Source organism: Schistocerca piceifrons, chromosome 2 (genome assembly GCF_021461385.2).
Source record: "Schistocerca piceifrons isolate TAMUIC-IGC-003096 chromosome 2, iqSchPice1.1, whole genome shotgun sequence".
NCBI lineage: Eukaryota > Metazoa > Arthropoda > Insecta > Orthoptera > Acrididae > Schistocerca > Schistocerca piceifrons.
This window is the reverse complement of record NC_060139.1, coordinates 606,178,258-606,198,036: the sequence shown is the minus strand read 5'-3', so window position 1 is coordinate 606,198,036 and position 19,779 is coordinate 606,178,258. Positions and strand designations below refer to the sequence as shown.

The 19,779-nt window shown below is 37.2% G+C and overlaps 1 protein-coding gene across 1 annotated transcript in view; it reads left to right on the top strand.

Moving 5' to 3' along the window:
* LOC124775653 (glycerol kinase-like) overlaps positions 1-19,779 on the top strand; it is a 166,541-nt gene that overhangs the window by 50,283 nt on the left and 96,479 nt on the right. Inside the window, exon 6 of the mRNA XM_047250481.1 lies at positions 14,486-14,596. Within this exon, the coding sequence (XP_047106437.1) occupies positions 14,486-14,596 (111 nt within the window). The remainder of the gene's footprint in view (positions 1-14,485; positions 14,597-19,779) is intronic.

Genomic DNA, 19,779 nt, shown 5'->3' with positions numbered 1-19,779 from the left:
CCCAATGAAAGTACTTTGAACAAATCCCACACCATAACCCACTACTCAACAACCTACAACAGAGCCCACACTTCTCACTCATGGTAAAATTTTACAGTTACTGAAAAAACTGTGTGTCTACATTACCTAAATTCAGTTACATCAGGGAACTATTTATGGAACAAACAATAGCGGTCTCAAAATTCTCTCTCTATAAAGAAATCAACTACTTATATTAATACTACTGAACCACAAGTAATACCAATACTGACAAAACTTCACAAAATTATTAGCAGCCACTGGAACACTCAATGAAGTTAAAGCAATGAATTAAAATTTACTGAAATATTTCACTAAAAACAATAAGAAACATCAGCTGAAAACTAAAGGATGAAATTTACTAAATGACTTCTACACACAGAAAACTCTAAAAAACACAATGAGCCAATGTTTCCAAAAGTTTATTAAAGCGTTATTTTGCCACAAACAGCATAAAACACTGCTGAAGACTATTAAATTTAATAACTGTATAACAATGCACAAATAACTTTGTCAGTACTTAGCTTTATAACCACTACAGCTGCAGCTGCATGCCGCAAAATGTAAACACAATACTGAGGCATGAGGCTTGGACAAACGATGTAAGCACACTCGTGAATAACAGACCATTTGAGTCAATAACACAGCAAGAAAAACTAAGATTAATGAAAATCCACTAATAAGTTACTTTTATAGCAAATATTAACAACACAAATAAACTTTAAAATAATTAACTGAAGACTAAAACTTTATAAAATATTGACGAGCAATTTCAACAGCAGTCCAGCACATGTGACATCACACCAAATATCATCCCTGCTTCACCCTATACAATAACCTGATCGTGTTTACCAAAATATTCACACAGATTTCCTGTCTTCTGTTACATGGCTAAGTTTGTCAATTGGCTTCACAATACTTGTGATGTGGTACCCTGTTCCTAATTTTCTCTGTTGCATTTGACCTACACCCCTCCAGTGGCTACTACTTGGCATCAAGATTTAATTCTTCCTATTTTCTTTTGGTACCAACATAACACTGAGTTTCTTTGCTAGAAGTCTGCTGCTTTGTACTGTGACCTACAGTTGGATGAGGCTCTTCCCATCCTTTGTCATGTAACAAATCAAATTTGTTCAATACTGTAAGCTTAAATGTAGAATAAGAACTTGAAGAACTGTTCCCCTTTACTCAGTTTCCACAATTTTTTTCCCACTTCAACCAATCTAGTTCAGATTTCACATTTTGTAATTCAGTCTGAAGGGCACAACTCTTTCCTTGTGTTCAGCAATTCTCTTGTCTTTCCTCCAGAGACTGCAGTTTCACAGCTGAGATTCACTGTGTTCCCCATTCAGTTCCCCTCTTCAGTCACTCCAGTGAAATTCCAGCCCACAGCCTACACATACCACTCCCTCTTTGACTACTCTAAGACAACATCCACACTCATCAGGCATTGCAACACAGATTACATGCTGAAAAATATAATTAAGTCACTTAACATACCTTACACTATATGAATTTTCGTTATTTATGAGCCAAAAAAATAAGCTTATAGGTTAACACTTCAGGTGCATGATACAACATTAAAAGTTAGTTATTTTTGCTCACAACAAGAACTCAGCACTCACTTAACTGTGCCTCTTAATTAGCTTAATTATAATATCAAGACGAGTACAGATCTCTCAAAAACGTCACCTCCATTTCAAGATATGCTACGCTCTGGTTGGGTAGATGGCTGTTGAGGCAAAACACTCATTAGTGGCCATTATCTGAGGCACCTGCCACATCTCAACTGTGTTATGATACCTTAGGAATTTACTAAAGGAGGAAACATGGACTAAAATGTAAAGATACAAAAATACAGATGAGAAGTTCAGCATATTAATCAATATATTTACACATTATTTTAACATGTCATTTCCAGCTAAAAATCAGAAAATCAAGTGTAGTAGGCTTACCAGAAAAAAATGCTGGTTGATAACAGGTATAAAAAAGTTATGTGCTGAAAAATGAAGATTATATGAGATCACCAAGTCTTCCACAGTATCCAATGAATTCCTTGCATATTTCAAGAATTATAAAATGATATGTAAAAAAGTGATCAAAGAAGCTAAGGTAATGGCAAATGACTGCTATATAAATAATCCCAATAACAAAATGAAAGCTGTATGGAGTTTAGTGAAACAGCAAACTGACAATGTTTCTCCTCAAAATTCCAGTATTAAATTGAATTGTAATGGCAAAGAAATTAATGATCCTAAAGAAATAGCAAAGTGTTCAATACTTATTTTAGCAATATAAGAGAGCAATTAATCGCTGAAATCAAACCTTGTGATACAAACTGCCCAGTATCATCTGTAAATACCAACATAAACTCTACTTCACTGTTTCTCTTTCCAACAACCCGGTAAGAAGTCCTGTCAGTTATCAGAACTTTAAAAGTGAATCATTCCACTGGAATAGACGGCATCCCAGACAGCCTTATTAAAAAAAAAAAGTGGAGATCTCATTATTGAAACATTAGCTCACCTTTTCAATAGTTCCTTTCAAACCTGAATTTTCCCATCATGCCTAAAAACAGCTAAGTTCAAACCACTATTCAAAAGAGGTAAAAAGGATGAAGTGGCTAACTACAGGCCCATTGCTCTACTACTATCTGCCTTCTCAAAAATCATAGAAAAAATTTTTCAAAGAAGAGTAGTAGATTTTCTGGAAGAGCACAAAATACTATCCACAGCACAACATGGTGTCAGGAAAGGCCGATCAACTGATACAGCAATTTTTGGTGTATTAACATGAAGTACTTCAGAAACTAGATAATAGTGAAAATATCATTGGAATATGTCCAGATCTCTCTAAGGCTTTTGATATCATAGATAACAGAGAACTATTGCCTAAGCTTGACAACATGGGGATTAGAGGAACATCTAACAACTGGATAAAGTCATACTTAAGTGGTTGAAAACAAGTGGTTGAAGTGCAAAATCAAAATTTCATCATACTCACTCAACACTATTCAAACTATGAAACCATTGAAAGTGGAGTGCCACCAGGCTCAGTTTTGGGACCTCTTCTATTTCTGATATATGTGAATGACCTAAACAAATTCTGTGAGAACATCATCCAGTTTTCTGATATTACAAGTGTGCTAGTGAGTGGGAAAGAACTGGAAATGATTCAGAAGTCTACAACAGAGACACTGAACAATACTGAAAACTGATTCACTCACAACAAATTGGTAATAAATGCAGGTAAGACAGTGGCACTAAATTTCTATAATGTGAGAAAAGGTGAGCAAACTGTCCAGATTCAGATATCTGACAAAGATCTTCAGAATGTAGACAACGTTAAGTTCTTGGTTGTATGGCTCCAAGATAATGTTAAATGTGGGATGCATATTGAAAAAGTCTGTAAGGTATTAAGCACTACATACTTCTTAATGAAAATATTAGAGGGATGCTGCAACAAAGATTCTCTGAAAACTGTGTATTATGCCTATTTATACTCACAACTGAAATATGAAATTATTTTCTGGGGTAACTCTTCTCTTAGCCAAAAGCTCTTTTTAGGCTACAAAAAAGAATTATAAGAATAATGGAAAGTGTAACATGGAACAAAACTTGTAGACCACTCTTTAAAAAGCTAGAAATCCTTCCACTTCCATGAATATACATGTATGAGATAACACTGTTTGTGAAAAAATATTCAGTGGAAAATCCCACTCTCTTTTAGAAAAATGAAAATCTCCACTCCTATAATACCAGGCAAAAAGGAAACTTTCATTTAGAGCCCACCAACAACACCCTGAATAAAAAAAGAACCCTGTATTAGGGGAAAGTTATTTATAATAAACGTCCCCCACAAATTACATCAATAAATGAACTAGCAAATTTCAAGTCAACTGCTAAGGCATATTTGACCCATCACTGCTTCTATAGCCTCCATGAGTTCCTTCAGGAAGTTCACTAACGATTTGTGTCTTTGCCTTAGTGATGTCTCATATAAATGTTACTAGAACTTAAAGGATTTACCATGTAAATGTTGCTGTAATATAAATATATAGTACAATGCCTGCTCTTTCTGCTTTAAAATATCTACTCTTTATTTTTGTATAATATTTGCTCTGTATATTGTAACTCAGTGACCATTTAATGTAGAAATAATGAAATTAATGCAAATTTAATATTATATTTTTTTACATTGACTTGTCCTACATCATAATGTACTATTTGTGTACTATATGATTACCAGGAGCAATAAAACTCTACTATACTCTACTCTACTAGCTCTGGTGCATGGGACTCTGTCTTAGTTGACTTGTAAGCCTCTAGCTTCTTGTGTGATTGAAATCAAACTTTTCAACTCTTCTTCTTTAACTCTCAGCAACAGCATAACCAGTCCCATTTGATATAACTAAAGTGATATTCAGTAAGGAGTGCAGAACACAATCTTCTTCTCAGAAAGTCTTTTAAAAGACAGGACTTGTAAGTACAAACGTCAACTTCTCAGTAATAACTAGATTCCAAGAAGCTAAATATCTAGAGATTATGTCATTGAAATAGAGCTACATATCACCTTGAATTATAGCAAAGGTGCTGTTTCTTGCAGAGACATAATGGACTCTTGTCTAAAGAGGAATTAAGAAACTGGTGGGTTACCAAAATGTATATGCACCGTATCTTCACTATATATTTCCTCCATCAACAGGTAGACTAGGAAGCAATTACTAGCTTGATCAAAAAGTTCCACAAACCATCGAAATCTACTGCCCCTTGTGTGGGTATTTTAATGCTTGGAATGTCTGGATCCCCTATATGATTTTCAGTCAGTGTAGAGCTGTTGAGAACAAGTTCAGTGGTGCAGTGACAGATTCTGTCAGGAGCAGGTAACAGAGTCTGCCTCAATTCAAACACCTGGCCACCTGAATAACCTTGGAGCCTTTCAAGTAGGAAGGCCAGATATCAACATATTATAAATGGAAGGAAGCTGAAGTCATGAGAACTATGAACAGTTTCACCAACAATGCATTTGTATTGAGAGCATCAGGAGGATTTCAGGCAGAGGTAAGAGGTGTCCAATAATATTAAAGTCTCAAGACCAACCTGTCAGACATAGCCCAGACAGTGGTGGAACTTTTTGTTAGCATTATCCCACTGTCAATCAGGATCCAGTTTTCTAGAGCACCAAGTTGTCATTGAGTGAAAGGTTTGTATGATGACTCCCACCATTAAAGAGGCATACGACTAACTCTTATCCATTAAGGAGCTGGATTTTCGTTATTTGCAGCCCGTGGCCCATCACAAGGTCGTGATAGGGTGTATTACAGCACATTGTGGTACTTTACAGATATAAGACTGGGAATCTTCCTTGTGTTATTTGAATCCTCCTTTAGAAATAGAGGAAGGAGCATACATGCTCTTGTGGCTATTATAGTGCTGCCCTCACAAGCTGTTTAGGAAAAAATTTAGATGCCACCCTTTTCTGGATCTTAGCATAGATACAGCTTCTGAGTTACTTTCAATGTGGATTCAAGAGGTATCATTATTCCAGCTTTGGTAATCTGACCCTGCTGGAACAACAATAAACTGAATTTGTCAATAACCTTTAGTATCTGGATCCAGTAGGTAGGCTGTAGTTAAAGCCAATCTAGAAGTTAATTATATGTTATGCTGTGTGATTGTCAGCCAGACGTACAGGGCCACTATAGAACTGCTATTATCAGTTTGTTAGTAATCAAAGTGTCCTCAGTCCTGGTTTTGAACCTCACTACTGCTTAAATTTGAATAAAAATCATCAACAACAGTGGCCGATGGCTTCTGGTGTTGTTCTGCCTATGGCCTTATCAAAGAGACTGGATTAAATGACACAGGTTCAGAGCAATCTATTGTCCTTGGTGTGGGAACTACCCCTAAAAGGTAGATGGATCAACAATGATCAACAACATGAGAATGCAGAAGGCAGTGTAAACCACTGCATTAAAGACACATAATGTGCGTCCACAGGACTTGTGGGCTGTAATTGGAAAAAAGTGTCATGGTAACGTCGTCATTGGCAAAATATTCCAAACTAGTCCCCCATTTGGATTATCAACAGGGGGCTGCCAAGAAGGAAGTGACCATGAAAAAAGACTGAGTAAGTAATGAAAAGGCTATGTTCTACGAGTTAGGATGTCAGATGGTAGAAGTTTGAATGTTGTACAGAAGCCAGAAAATCTGAAAAGGGAAATGGTAAGGCTCAATCTAGTTATTGTGGGGGTCAGTGAAGTGAAATGGAAAGAAGACAAGGATTTCTGATCAGATAAGTGTAGGATAATATCAACAGCAGCAGAAAATGGTATAATAAGATTAGGATCATTATGAATAGGAATGTAGAGCAGAAGTGAGTTACTGTGAACAGTTCATTGTTAGGGTTCTTCTCATTAGAACTGACAGCAAACCAACACAGACAACAACAGTTCAGGTATACATGCCGATGCCGCAAGCAGAGAGTGAAGAGATATAGAAAGTATGTGAGGATATTGAATGGGTGATTGAGAGCATAACAAGAGAAATTAAAATGTAATAGTCATGAGGGGTGGCATGCAGCTGAAGGGGAGGGAATAGAAGAAAGGCTTACTGGAGAATATGGGCTTCTTAGTAGAAATGAGAGAGGAGAAAGACTGATTAATTTCTGCAGTAGATATTAGTTAGTAATAGCGAATACTCTATTCAGACATCACTAGAGGGGGAGGAATGCTTGGAAAAGGCCAACAGAAATGGGAATATTTCAGTTAGATTACATCATGGTCAGGCAAAAATTCCAAAATCAGATATTGGGTTGTAAGGTGTATCCAGGAGCAGACATAAACTCAGATCACAATTTAATGATGATGAAGACTACACTGAAGTTTAAGAGATTAGTTGGGAAGAATCAATGCACAAAGAATTGGGAATATGGAAATACTAAGTAATGAAGAGAGACAGTTGGAGTTCTCTGGGACTGTAGATGCTGCAACAATGAATAGCTCAGTGGGCTGTGCAGTTGAAGAGGATTGAACATCTCTGAAAAGTGCAGTCACTGATATTGGAAAGAAAACCATAGGTACAAGGAAAGTCATTGTGAAAAAACCATGGATAACAGATGAAATACTTCAGGTGACTGAACAAAGAAGGAAGTACAAAAACGTTCAAGGAAACGTAGGAGTGCAGAAGAAATACAAGCCACTTAACAATGAAATAAATGGGAAGTGCAAGGAAGCAAAGGCAAAACGGCTGCATAAAAACTCGAAAGAAATCAAAAAGAAATGATTGTTGGAAGGAGAGACTGAGCATATAGAAGATTCAAAACAACTTCTGATGAAATTAAAAGCAAGGGAGGTAACATTGAGAGTGCATTGGCAAACCTACTGTTAAATGCACAGGAGAGAGCAGATAGGTGAAAAGAGTACATTGGAGACCTCTACAAGGGGGGAAACTTTTCTTATGATGTGATAGAAGAAGAAACAGGAGTTGTCAGGGAAGAGATAGACAATCCAGTATTAGAATCAGAATTTAAAAAGAGCTTTGGAAGACTTAAGATCAAATAAGGTGGAAGGGATAGCTAATATTCCATTGGAATTTCTAAAACCATTGGGAGAAGTGGCAACAAAATGACTATTCACATTGGTGTGGAGAATGTATGAGACTGGAAATGTACCATCACACTTTTGGAAAAACATCATCCACACAACTCTGAAGATAGCAAGAGAAGACAAGACAAGTGCATGAACTGTTGCACAATCAGCTTAACAGGTCATACATCCAAATTGGTGGCAAGAATAATATACAGAAGAATGAAAAAATCAGGGATCTGTTAGATGATGATCAGTGTGGCTTTAGGAAAGATAAAGGCACCAGAGGAACTTCTGACATTGCGGTTGGTAATGGGAGCAAGACTGAAGAAAAATCAAGACACATTTATAGGATTTGTTGACCTGGAGAAAGCATTAGACAATTTAAAATGGAGCAAGATATTTGAAATCCTGAGAAAAATAGGGGTAAACTATAGGGAAAGTTGGGTAATATACAGTATGTATAAGAACCAAGATGCACCAATAAGACTGGAAGACCAAGAACAAAGTTCTCAGATTAAAAAGGGTGTAAGGCAGGGATATAGTCTTTCACTCCAACTGTTCAATCTGTACATCAAAGAACCAATCAGGGAATTAAAAGAGAGGTCAAGAATGGGATTTAAATTTGTTGTGAAAAGATATCACTGGTAAGATTTGGTGATGTCATTGCTATTATCAGTGAAAGTGAAGAAGAATTACAGGACATGGTGTTTGGAATGAACAGTCTAATGAGTACAGAATATGGATTGAGAGTAAATTGCAGAAAGACAAAAGTAATGAGAAGTAGCAGAAATGAGAACAGTGAGAAACTTCAGTTCAGAATTTGGGATCACAAAGCAGATGAAGTTAAGGAATTCTGCTACTTAGGGAGCAAAACAACCCATTATGGATGGAACAAGGTGGACATAAAAATTAGATCAGCATTGATAAAAAGGGCATTCCTGGCCAAGAGAAGCCTGCTAGGATCAAATACAGGTGTTAGTTTGAGGAAGAAATTTCTGAGAATGTACATTTGGAGCTCAGCATTGTGTGGTAGTGAGACATGGACCATGGAAAACTGGAACTGAAGAAATATGAAACCTTCAAGATGTGGTGCTACACAAGAATGTTGAAAATTAGGTGGATTGATAAGGTAAGAAATGAGGAGGTTCTCTACAGAATTGGTGAGGAAAGGAAAGTAGGGAAAAACTGACAATAAGAAGGGACAGGATGATAGGACATCTGTTGAGACATGAGGGAATGACTGCCATGGTACTAGAGAGTAAAATCTGTAGAGGAAGACAAATATTGGAATACATAAATGGTAACTTGCAGGCCTGTTTAGTGCTGAGAATTTCAGACTTCTAGTGCATTATGGACTTAGTGTTTTTAAGTATTTGGAAGCCAAAAGCAGCACTGTCAATAGCAAGGAAATTTTTATCAACAATAAGAACACAAGAAATACCTGGAATTGAAGATTTTAAGCTGCAATGTCAAGAGCAGATGCAACTCTTGTTAGCAAAAAATACAGTATGGACTCATAAGCTGTATTGTCTTTTTTGTTACATAATAAAGCAGTGATGTACAGGGAAGTGTTTACGTCACTTCTTGGCCTTACAAGCAAAATCATTGGAGCACCAGAATGCTTTCCTTCTTTGCTTGATGTAGATGTAGATGTAGATGTATGGTAGGTGCTAGTTGTAGTTTCTGCCATACATTTTGTATTTTTGTGCAAGCTGAATCTGTTAGTTATTCCTAGTTGTTTACCATTCTCTGAAATTTTTGAATTGTTGGCCCCATTCTGTTGTAGTCATGAGGTGAACACCAATTTTTGAAGTTGCTGATACAATCAGGATCAATTAGCACAGAACAAATCAGGTCTATTGTGTGACAAAGGTCTTGCATTAACAGTAGCTCTCAAAAATTCCCTGGTAATTGAGTGGAATTTGCAAGGTGGAACAGAGGTAGCAGCATTGAATTTAGCCAAGTAGAAGTCCATTCAGTACCCAACCACTAAAGTCACAATACTAACAGGTCACCTCAACCTCCATCATTGTTGTAAAGCCTTATGAAAACTTACTGTAACTAACCTCTATTGACTCTCCTTGGTATTTACTTCAGTGTCTATGTATTACAATCAAGAATACTTTCATAATTGGAATAATTATTTTTATGACCATTGTAGATTATGTGTATTTTTTTTTCAGAGATATGCTTAAGTTATCATCAGTTAAATTGACTGGATTCTTGGATGATCATAGTGAAATGTAACATCACCTCATTTGTCTGTGAAAGATTTATTGCTACATCCTGTGACATTATTAGTAGTAATCAGTATACATAAATTGATTGAGGAGTGAGGGCTTTTGGCTGAGCAGTATATAGCTGGTAAGCTGTGAGGTGATGGCTGGACTGGGCAGGTAAGTGAGGACCAAACAGCAGCAGCAAGCCATCAAGCTGATCATTCAGTGAGTAGATGTTTCCAGGAATTTCCCATAAGGAAAGGGAACATAACTAAGGAACTGCATGACCTTACACACTAGCAGCTTGCCAAGGTTCTAGCTGTATTTGAAACTGATGGAGTAGCCGGAGATAGCTGTCATGTTTCCATGAGGTGTGCTGTTTGTAATTTAGCGAAGTCAAATCAAAAAGAAATAATATTCAAATGATGGATATCAAATATGTATATTGACATGGTCAGAATATTTGAAAACTGTATAGAATTATTCTTTTGACTAAAGAAGTAAGTCATGTGACATAGCTGAATGTGTGATAAAGTGTTAGTTTGTGATGCAGCTAGATGGGGCATAGTCGGTTCAATGCATCAACTTACAACATGATGAGGGGTATTTATTGTGAATTAATGTAGACCTTTGAGACTGAACATTGTTACTGGTGAACTGATATTCAAATAGAATTGGGTGATCTATTTTATGTGGGGAATTTGTTCAAGGTAACATGTTAGTGCACTGCAAGATGAATATTCTGCCAGTCTTGCTCTTTAATGAGGTTTGAAAAAATCTCTCTTGTCATTGGATTAATATTCCTAAATAGATAGTGTTAAAATTTGTGCATTATGGTCTAAAAGGCATTTTACTCTTTTACTAACCAAATGCTCCTCTAGTAATGAAGAATGAACAAAAATGTTGTCTATAGTTGTGCTACTGTGCTAGTCGGAAAGAATGCAGTCTGCATCAGATGGTATGAATTTAGAGAATATTTCAACATGTTTTTCCTTGTACAATCACTTAAAACATTAATATTAAAGTCATTACAAACTGCTAACTTTTGGTACTTTCTATAAAGTGAGCCAAGAACTCAATCTGGCTCAAGAAGAAGAGTTATGGGTCCTATAGATAATTATAATTAAAAGTGTAGTTTCATTACATTCAGCTATTCCTGCGCTGTATTCAGTGACCTGTTCAGTGCAGTATGTCAACAGATTCAAATGGAAAACCATTTTCCATGTATATGGCTACATTCCAACTCTGCAAAGTGCTCCGTGAAAAATATCCAGCTAATCTGTGTTCCAATAGCCTCTAAACTGCTATATTGTGAAAGTAGAGCTCTGATATTCCAGTAATGTCACAATCAGCATCAACAAGCAGTTCACTAACTTTATATCTAATATCGCTTATATTGTGATGAAACATGTTTATTCATTTGTTGTTACATACCTCTCCTTTTTGAACATGGTTCCTTTGTTAGAGATACCTATCATCTGACTTCAGTCTGAAAAAAAGTGCAGTCCTAGCACTGGTTACCACTTAGTGTTGTTCCCATGAGTGATTCCAACACCCCCCACTACACTGTCACCTATAAGTTTTGACAGCCTCCCCTTCCCACACTTACTGAAATGCAGATTGTAACTAATGAAGTGTGACCTATTGATAGACTCAGCTGGTACCACTGCAAAGTGAACCATACTCTCTAATAGTCAGTGCCTTCTTAAGTCCCATGTTAATATGCCTAATAGCTATATTAAGATAGGCCAATTGTGACACTGGAACAGCTGCATGAGTTGCATATTTGTTTTACTAGTTTGAGTAGCCATCTTTTCCAGGTCACCACCTATGTCATGCTTTCTGTCCTCATCAAGACTATTCCCAGCTCCACGTACAATCACTATCTGATCCTCTTTTGTAAAACTACTATGTAGCTGATCTATGTTATCAGTCACTTTAGCCAATTCTGCACTAGGTTTCACAATGCTGGTGACCTGGTGCTCACGCCCCAGCACTTCCTGCAGTGGTTGGCCTCCACCTGTGCCATGAGAACTATGTAACACTAGAACCTTCTTCTTTCTATTTGAATTTACAACTGGTAGGCATAATAGCTGCTGAGGTCTGGTGCATGTTTTCTACACCCACAGCAACAAAAGACTCATCTCCACTAAGCCCTGACAACTGGTCAAATCTATTGGTGATACACCAAGTGAAACTGTCCCAATATATTCTTTTCCAAGCAGCCTTATTACTAAATGCCAGTTCCCATACCCCAGCCCCCTTCTCCCTCCTCATCTTATCGAGTTACCCCCTAGAGTTTTCTAACTGCACCTGAAGGACACAGATCTTACATTCCTGCTCTTTTATTCACTTATTTTTCCTACATACTCTGCAATTCCAGATGAGGATTTCCCCAAAATGTCCACTGACTTCTCCATTATGTTCTCCCTCTCCCCAATGTAAAAACTTATTACAAATCTCACACTGTAGCCCACTACTCATGAACCTACAACAAAGCCCACACTTCTCACTTGTACAATTGTCAAAGAAAACTATATGTCTATGTTGCCTAAATTATGCCACTACTTAAGGGTAAATTTCAAGAAATTCAACTGTAAATGATGCCTACAGTATCAGATCAAAACCCTCTCCAGATTTCAAGTTTCTATCCGTAGCCGTATGGACTGGGTGATGATGAGTTGATCAGTCAGGACATTTCCCTTTATATATATAGACTACAACAGTTTCTGCAATAAGTGATAGCCTAACATGTAAATTAATCTGCTTTGTTTATTTGAATTCACTTATGATATATGGCATTATGATCTGGGGTAACTCTTCCCACTGACAATGGTTATTTTTGGCTCATAAGCAGGCAGTTCAAGCAATGTGTGGTGTAAGTTCATAAACCTCTTGTTGACATTTGTTCAGGAGTCTGGGATAGAGATATTGGCCTCTAAAGATGTATTTTGGCTATTGCTGCCCATTCTGTCCTGACCAATCCTGATAAAGTGGGTGTTCAATTGTTCTCCTGGTCAACAAATTCTTCATGTGTCCCACCCATTGCAGATATTTTGTGGGTTGCACAGAGACTGGCTTGCTACTGCTGGCCAGCCATTATGGTTGATGAACTCAGGCACAGAGCTGAAGCTGCATTGAATGATGTTCCTGTATCTGTTACCTAAACTCATATGATTTCATGTACAGTTGATTTAGAGCTGTTGTTACTGTCAGAGGTGGCACCAGTGTGTTCTAAATTTCACAACCTATTTATCGCTACATTATTTACAAATTTAATCATATATACTTCCTACTATACTATACATCTACTTTACTTAATGCCAATCAAGTGTTACAGTTTTATAGTCAGTGGTGCACATATTCAGTGGGACAGCCATTGCTAGGCAGCTCTAAGGAATTATAACTGAATTTGAGCATAATGCCAATTGTTCAGAACCTGCAGTTGCCAGATGTATTGAGTGTGAGAGAACAGCAGATTTTTGTATCATTACCAAAATGGGCTCTACCTTCACAACCAACGTTCCAACATCTGCTGCCCCAGCTTAGTGACTGTGATGATCCACCATCTCAGGCCTCAAACTGTATGGTGTTTCTAATCATGATCTGGGAGTCAGTGGAAACATCTTTTCCAGAAGAGCTTTTAGCACGAGGACCTTCCTGGTGTGTATAGACCATTGTTCTTAGATACAGAGTGCATAGGAGTCAAGAGTGCTTATATAAGCAGTATGTCTCTCTTTGATGACAAAAACCATAAATAATTTTACAAAAGGCAAGCTTCCTTGGGTGGAAGACAAAGGTAGCAAATATGTAAAGCTGAAAACTGAGGTCTGGAATATTGCTGCCAGAATAGTAATAGAGAAACAAAATATTGGAACCTTTAGAGCAACACTCTAATTCAAATTTGGAACATCTGAGTTCAAGTCCAGTTATAGGACAGAGTTTTGATTTGACAAGAATTTTTATCTTTCTATCCTTTTATTTTTCAAGAAAATCTTATGTAGAAACCCTTCCACCATTTGTGTGGAGTGATTTGAGGAGGTAAAAGGAGCATGGCTAATGCAGAATTTTAACTCATAATCTCTTAAAATGTCTCTTGCTTGTGTTATCTTACACCACCATATTTGTGAAGGAATGGTGATAAAGAGAGGATAATGCTCCATGATAATAACCAAAATGTTATGTGATGTAGAGTATTAAATGTGATCAGCCTATCCAGTGCTTCTTAATGCCATCATTCTCGTCACTGTTCCTTTCTCAGGACTGTCAAAGAAGTGCTATATGGAGTATCACTATTTGCTTTGAATTTGTTTGATGATTATTTCGTGACTTTCAGTTTTTGAGTATTGTACTCGTTCTTTAATTTCTTTCTGCGTGTATTCTCCTGTGTAACTCATGAGGCTATTTAAGTGTTATTCTTTTACATTTTGCAACTGTGGTTCCTAATATATATTGTATTGGTGAATTATCTTTCATCAGAGTAGAAACTGTGAAATAAACTGAACAGGCACATTTATAAGGCTACACTATTGTAAAATAAAACATATTTACATTGTGATTGTAAAACTGTTTAGTTGCAAACACTGCAATTGGAATAGTAAAGTACATTAATTTGTTCCATGTTTTAAAGTTCCTATGTAGTTATAAGTGAAATTTTTAGATTTTAGGTAACCAGCAATCAGCATTGATTGGAGAAATGTGTCTAAATGAGGGAGAGGCAAAGAGTACTTACAGAGCTGGTTGTTTTGTGGTCTACAATACTGGCACAACAGTAAGTTCACACTACTTAAATGACATAAATGAATTTTATTTTCATTATTATTATTTGAATATTTCTCTGAAAGCATCACATACACCTAACTGAAATTGTTGCTTGTTAAATTCGTATACACTTAATTTGTATATTAATACCAAAAATAACTTCCCCCCATGAACCATGGACCTTGCCACTGGTGGGGAGGCTTGCATGCCTCAGCGATACAGATGGCCGTACCGTAGGTGCAACCACAACGGAGGGGTATCTGTTGAGAGGCAAGACAAATGTGTGGTTCCTGAAGAGGGGCAGCAGCCTTTTCAGTAGTTGCAGAGGCAACAGTCTGGATGATTGACTGATCTGGCCTTGTAACAATAACCAAAGTGGCCTTGCTGTGCTGGTACTGCGAACGGCTGAAATCAACGGGAAACTACAGCCGTAATTTTTCCCGAGGGCATGCAGCTTTACTGTGTGGTTAAATGATGATGGCGTCCTCTTGGGTAAAATATTCCGGAGCTAAAATAGACCCCCATTCAGATCTCCAGGTGGGGACTACTCAAGATTACATTGTTATCAGGAGAAAGAAAACTGGCATTCTATGGATCGGAGCGTGGAATGTCAGATCCTTTAATCGAGTAGGTAGGTTAGAAAATTTAAAAAGGGAAATGGATAGGTTAAAGTTAGATATAGTGGGAATTAGCGAAGTTCAGTGGCAGGAGGAACAAGACTTTTGGTCAGGTGAATACAGGGTTATAAATACAAAAACAAATAGGGGTAATGCAGGAGTAGGTTTAATAATGAATAAAAAAATAGGAGTGCGGGTAAGCTACTACAAACAGTATAGTGAATGCATTATTATGGCCAAGATAGACACGAAGCCCACGCCTCTACAGTAGTACAAGTTTATATGCCAACTAGCTCTGCAGATGATGAAGAAATTGATGAAATGTATGATGAGATAAAAGAAATTATTCAGATAGTGCAGGGAGACAAAAATTTAATAGTCATGGGTGACTGGAATTTGAGTGTAGGAAAAGGGAGACAAGGAAACATAGTAGGTGAATATGGATTGGGACTAAGAAATGAAAGAGGAAGCCGTCTGTTAGAATTTTGCACAGAGCATAACTTAATCATAGCTAACACTTGGTTCAAGAATCATGAAAGAAGGTTATATACATGGAAGAATCCCGGAGATACTAAAAGGTATCAGATAGATTATGTAATGGTAAGGCAGTGATTTAGGAACCAGGTTTTAAATTGTAAGACATTTCCAGGGGCAGATGTGGACTCTGACCACAATCTATTGGTTATGAACTGCAGATTAAAATTGAAGAAACAGCAAAAAGGTGGGAATTTAAGGAGATGTGACCTGGATAAACTGACTAAACCAGAGGTTGTGCAGAGTTTCAGGGAGAGCATAAGGGAACAATTGACAGCAGTGGGGGAAAGAAGTACAGTAGAAGAAGAATGGGTAGCTCTGAGGGTTGAAGTAGCAAATGCAGCAGAGGATCAAGTAGGTAAAAAGACGAGGACTAGTAGAAATCCTTGGGTAACAGAAGAAATATTGAATTTAATTGATGAAAGGAGGAAACATAAAAACGCAGTAAATGAAGCAGGCAAAAAGGAATACAAACGTCTCAAAAATGAGATCCACAGGAAGTGCAAAATGGCTAAGCAGGCATGGCTAGAGGACAAATGTAAGGATGTAGAGGCTTATCTCACTAGGGGTAAGGTAGATACTGCCTACAGGAAAATTAAAGAGACCTTTGGAGATAAGAGAACCACTTGTATGAATATCAAGAGCTCAGATGGAAACCCAGTCCTAACCAAAGAAGCGAAAACAGAAAGGTGGAAGGAGTATATAGAGGGTCTATAGAAGGGCGATGTACTTGAGGACAATATTATAGAAATGGAAGAGAATGTAGATGAAGATGAAATGGGATATACTATACTGCGTGAAGAGTTTGACAGAGCACTGAAAGACCTGAGCCGAAACAAGGCCCCGGGAGTAGACAACATTCCATTAGAACTACTGACGGCCTTGGGAGAGCCAGTCCTGACAAAACTCTACCATCTGGTGAGCAAGATGCATGAGACAGGCAAAGTACCCTCAGACTTCAAGAAGAATATAATAATTCCAATCCCAAAGAAAGCAGGTGTTGACAAATGTGAAAATTACCGAACTATCTGTTTAATAAGTCACAGCTGCAAAATACTAACACGAATTCTTTACAGACAAATGGAAAAACTAGTAGAAGCCATCCTTGGGGAAGATCAGTTTGGATTCCGTAGAAATATTGGAACACATGAGGCAATACTGACCTTACGACTTATCTTAGAAGAAAGATTAAGGAAAGGCAAACCTACGTTTCTAGCATTTTTAGACTTAGAGAAAGCTTTTGACAATGTTGACTGGAATATTCTCTTTCAAATTCTAAAGGTGGCAGGGGTAAAATACAGGGAGCAAAAGGCTATTTACAATTTGTACAGAAACCAGATGGCAGTTATAAGAGTCGAGTGGCATGAAAGGGAAGCAGTCGTTGGGAAGGGAGTGAGACAGGGTTGTAGCTTCTCCCCAATGTTATTCAATCTGTATATTGAGCAAGCAGTAAAGGAAACAAAAGAAAAATTTGGAGTAGGTATTAAAATCCATGGAGAAGAAACAAAAACTTTGAGGTTTGCTGATGACATTGTAATTCTGTCAGAGACAGCAAAGGACTTGGAAGAGCAGTTGAACGGAGTGGACAGTGTCTTCAAAAGAGGATATAAGATGAACATCAACAAAATCAAAACGAGGATAATGGAATGTGGTCGATTTAAGTCGAGTGATGCTGAGGGAATTAGATTAAAAAATGAGACGCTTAAAGTAGTAAATGAGTTTTACTATTTGGGGAGCAAAATAACTGATGATGGTCGAAGTAGAGAAGATATAAAATGTAGACCGGCAATGGCAAGGAAAGCGTTTCTGAAGAAGAGAAATTTGTTAACATCGAGTATAGATTTAAGTGTTAGGAAGTTGTTTCTGAAAGTATTTGTTTGGAGTGTAGCCATGTATGGAAGTGAAACATGGATGATAAATAGTTTGGACAGGAAGTGAATAGAAGCTTTCGAAATGTGGTGCTACAGGAGAATGCTGAGGATTAGATGGGTAGATCACATAACTAATGAGGAGGTATTGAATAGAATTGGGGAGAAGAGGAGTTTGTGGCACATCTTGACGAGAAGAAGGGACCGTTTGGTAGGACATGTTCTGAGGCATCAAGGGATCACCAATTTAGTACTGGAGGGCAGCGTGGAGAGTAAAAATCGTAGAGGGAGACCAAGAGATGAGTACACTAAGCAGATTCAGAATGATGTAGGTTGCAGTAGGTACTGGGAGATGCAGAAACTTGCACAGGGTAGGGTAGCATGGAGAGCTGCATCAAACCAGTCTCAGGACTGAAGACCACAACAACAACAACAACAACAACCAAAAATAAAAATTAGAGCAGTGAGCTATGCAACTTACTAAAATATCTGCAGCTATAATTACAGAAAGTAATTAAGGAGGGTGGACTACCAGCAGTGTAAATCCCAAGATCTAAAAACGGTAGCATTCTTCATTGAAAATGGGAATGTACAGGTCCAGTAAAGTGCTGAAAGAGATATGAATACAGCACACACAGCCTTGAGACAATACATTGACATGAAACACACAATAGTAAGGGAAAATAATACCTTAGGTTAAATTAACAGAGAAGTAATAATTACAGAAGCCTAGTTCTGTTCAGACATCAGAGGTTATAGTGTATGAGGGTAAAGGTAAAGATAAATAAGCTTCTTTGTGAATGTGAATAATTTTTTTAGAGTGCAAAGGTACACAGAAAGTGACACACAATATAAAAATAAAAGAATAATTTTTATGTTATCCATTTACAGTTTCTTTCCTCAAACTCCTTTTCCCTTTTAGGCAAACATAGGTAGCACACACGATACAATATCAAGTAGCCTCACCTATTGTCTTTCTGTCACTACTGTCGTCAGTTAACTTAAGAGAGAAAGGTCATATGCACCGTCCACCTGTAAAACATGTGAACTTCTTCCTGTATACTACTATGTTTTAACTCTTTGTGCATTGTATTTTCTCAGGCAGAGACTGGAACCAGTTCAGCATTTGCCTAAACAAGTGTGGAAAACCACCTAAAAATTCCAGATGGCCAGTGCACCAAGTTTTAAATCATTAATTGGAATGGTGTGCTGTCTTTCTTCTCTTCAAAATCATACAAATATCATACAAGAAGGATTGTCATAGGTGGGAGGCTAGACCAAAAAATGATGGTGCTCCACACATGTTCTGCTGTAGTTTGCTTCTATTGTAAATCTACTTGCTCTTATAACAGTATTATGAAATGGGTAGATTGCCACTCACCATATAGTGGAGACGCTGAATCACAGACAGGCACAATGAAAAGACTGCTATATGTTTAAGCTTAAATGTAACACAATTGGATAGCAGTCTTTTCATTGTCCCTGTCAGCAACTTAGAATCTCCTGTGTATAGTGGGTAACAGTGTGTCCTTTTCATAATATTGTTGTTATTCCGTCCTTGACTTTCCACTACTTATTCTTGTGCTACTGCTGATATTAATATTATATTTTTTCCTTTGTTTGATTTCATTTTGTTATTTGTATATGTATCCAGTTTCTTGTTCAAACAGGGATGTTCAAAACTTACCGTAATTTCTCAGTTACCACTGATAACATTATAATTAGTTCACCTTGAAATATTTTTTCTAGGGAGATATTTGTGATTTATGAGGGGTGTTCAGAAATGATTTACTGTGGTAGTTTTTGTACTTTATTTATAATGAAAATGAGTCAATGTATATGGGATCTCTCAGTAATTTGTAAAAGGAATTTCAGTTTTTGTTGACAGTTTCTCTGAAACAATTGTCTGCAGGATCTGTTCACTCAAATTTGCAACTCATTTATATCTATAATAATTACCAGTTGCTTTTGTGTTAGCATTAATGTTAACAATGGAGGCAGAAGTGAATTAATATTCATTATGTTTAACACTTAATATTGAGCAGTGTGCAAACATGCTTTTGCTTTACATAATCTGACTGTGAACCGCATAAATAGAAGAAAGACCTCCATGAAGTAGTAAATACATGTCAAAGTGAAACTCAAAAAACTGTGAAATAAAAAACCACCCAAAA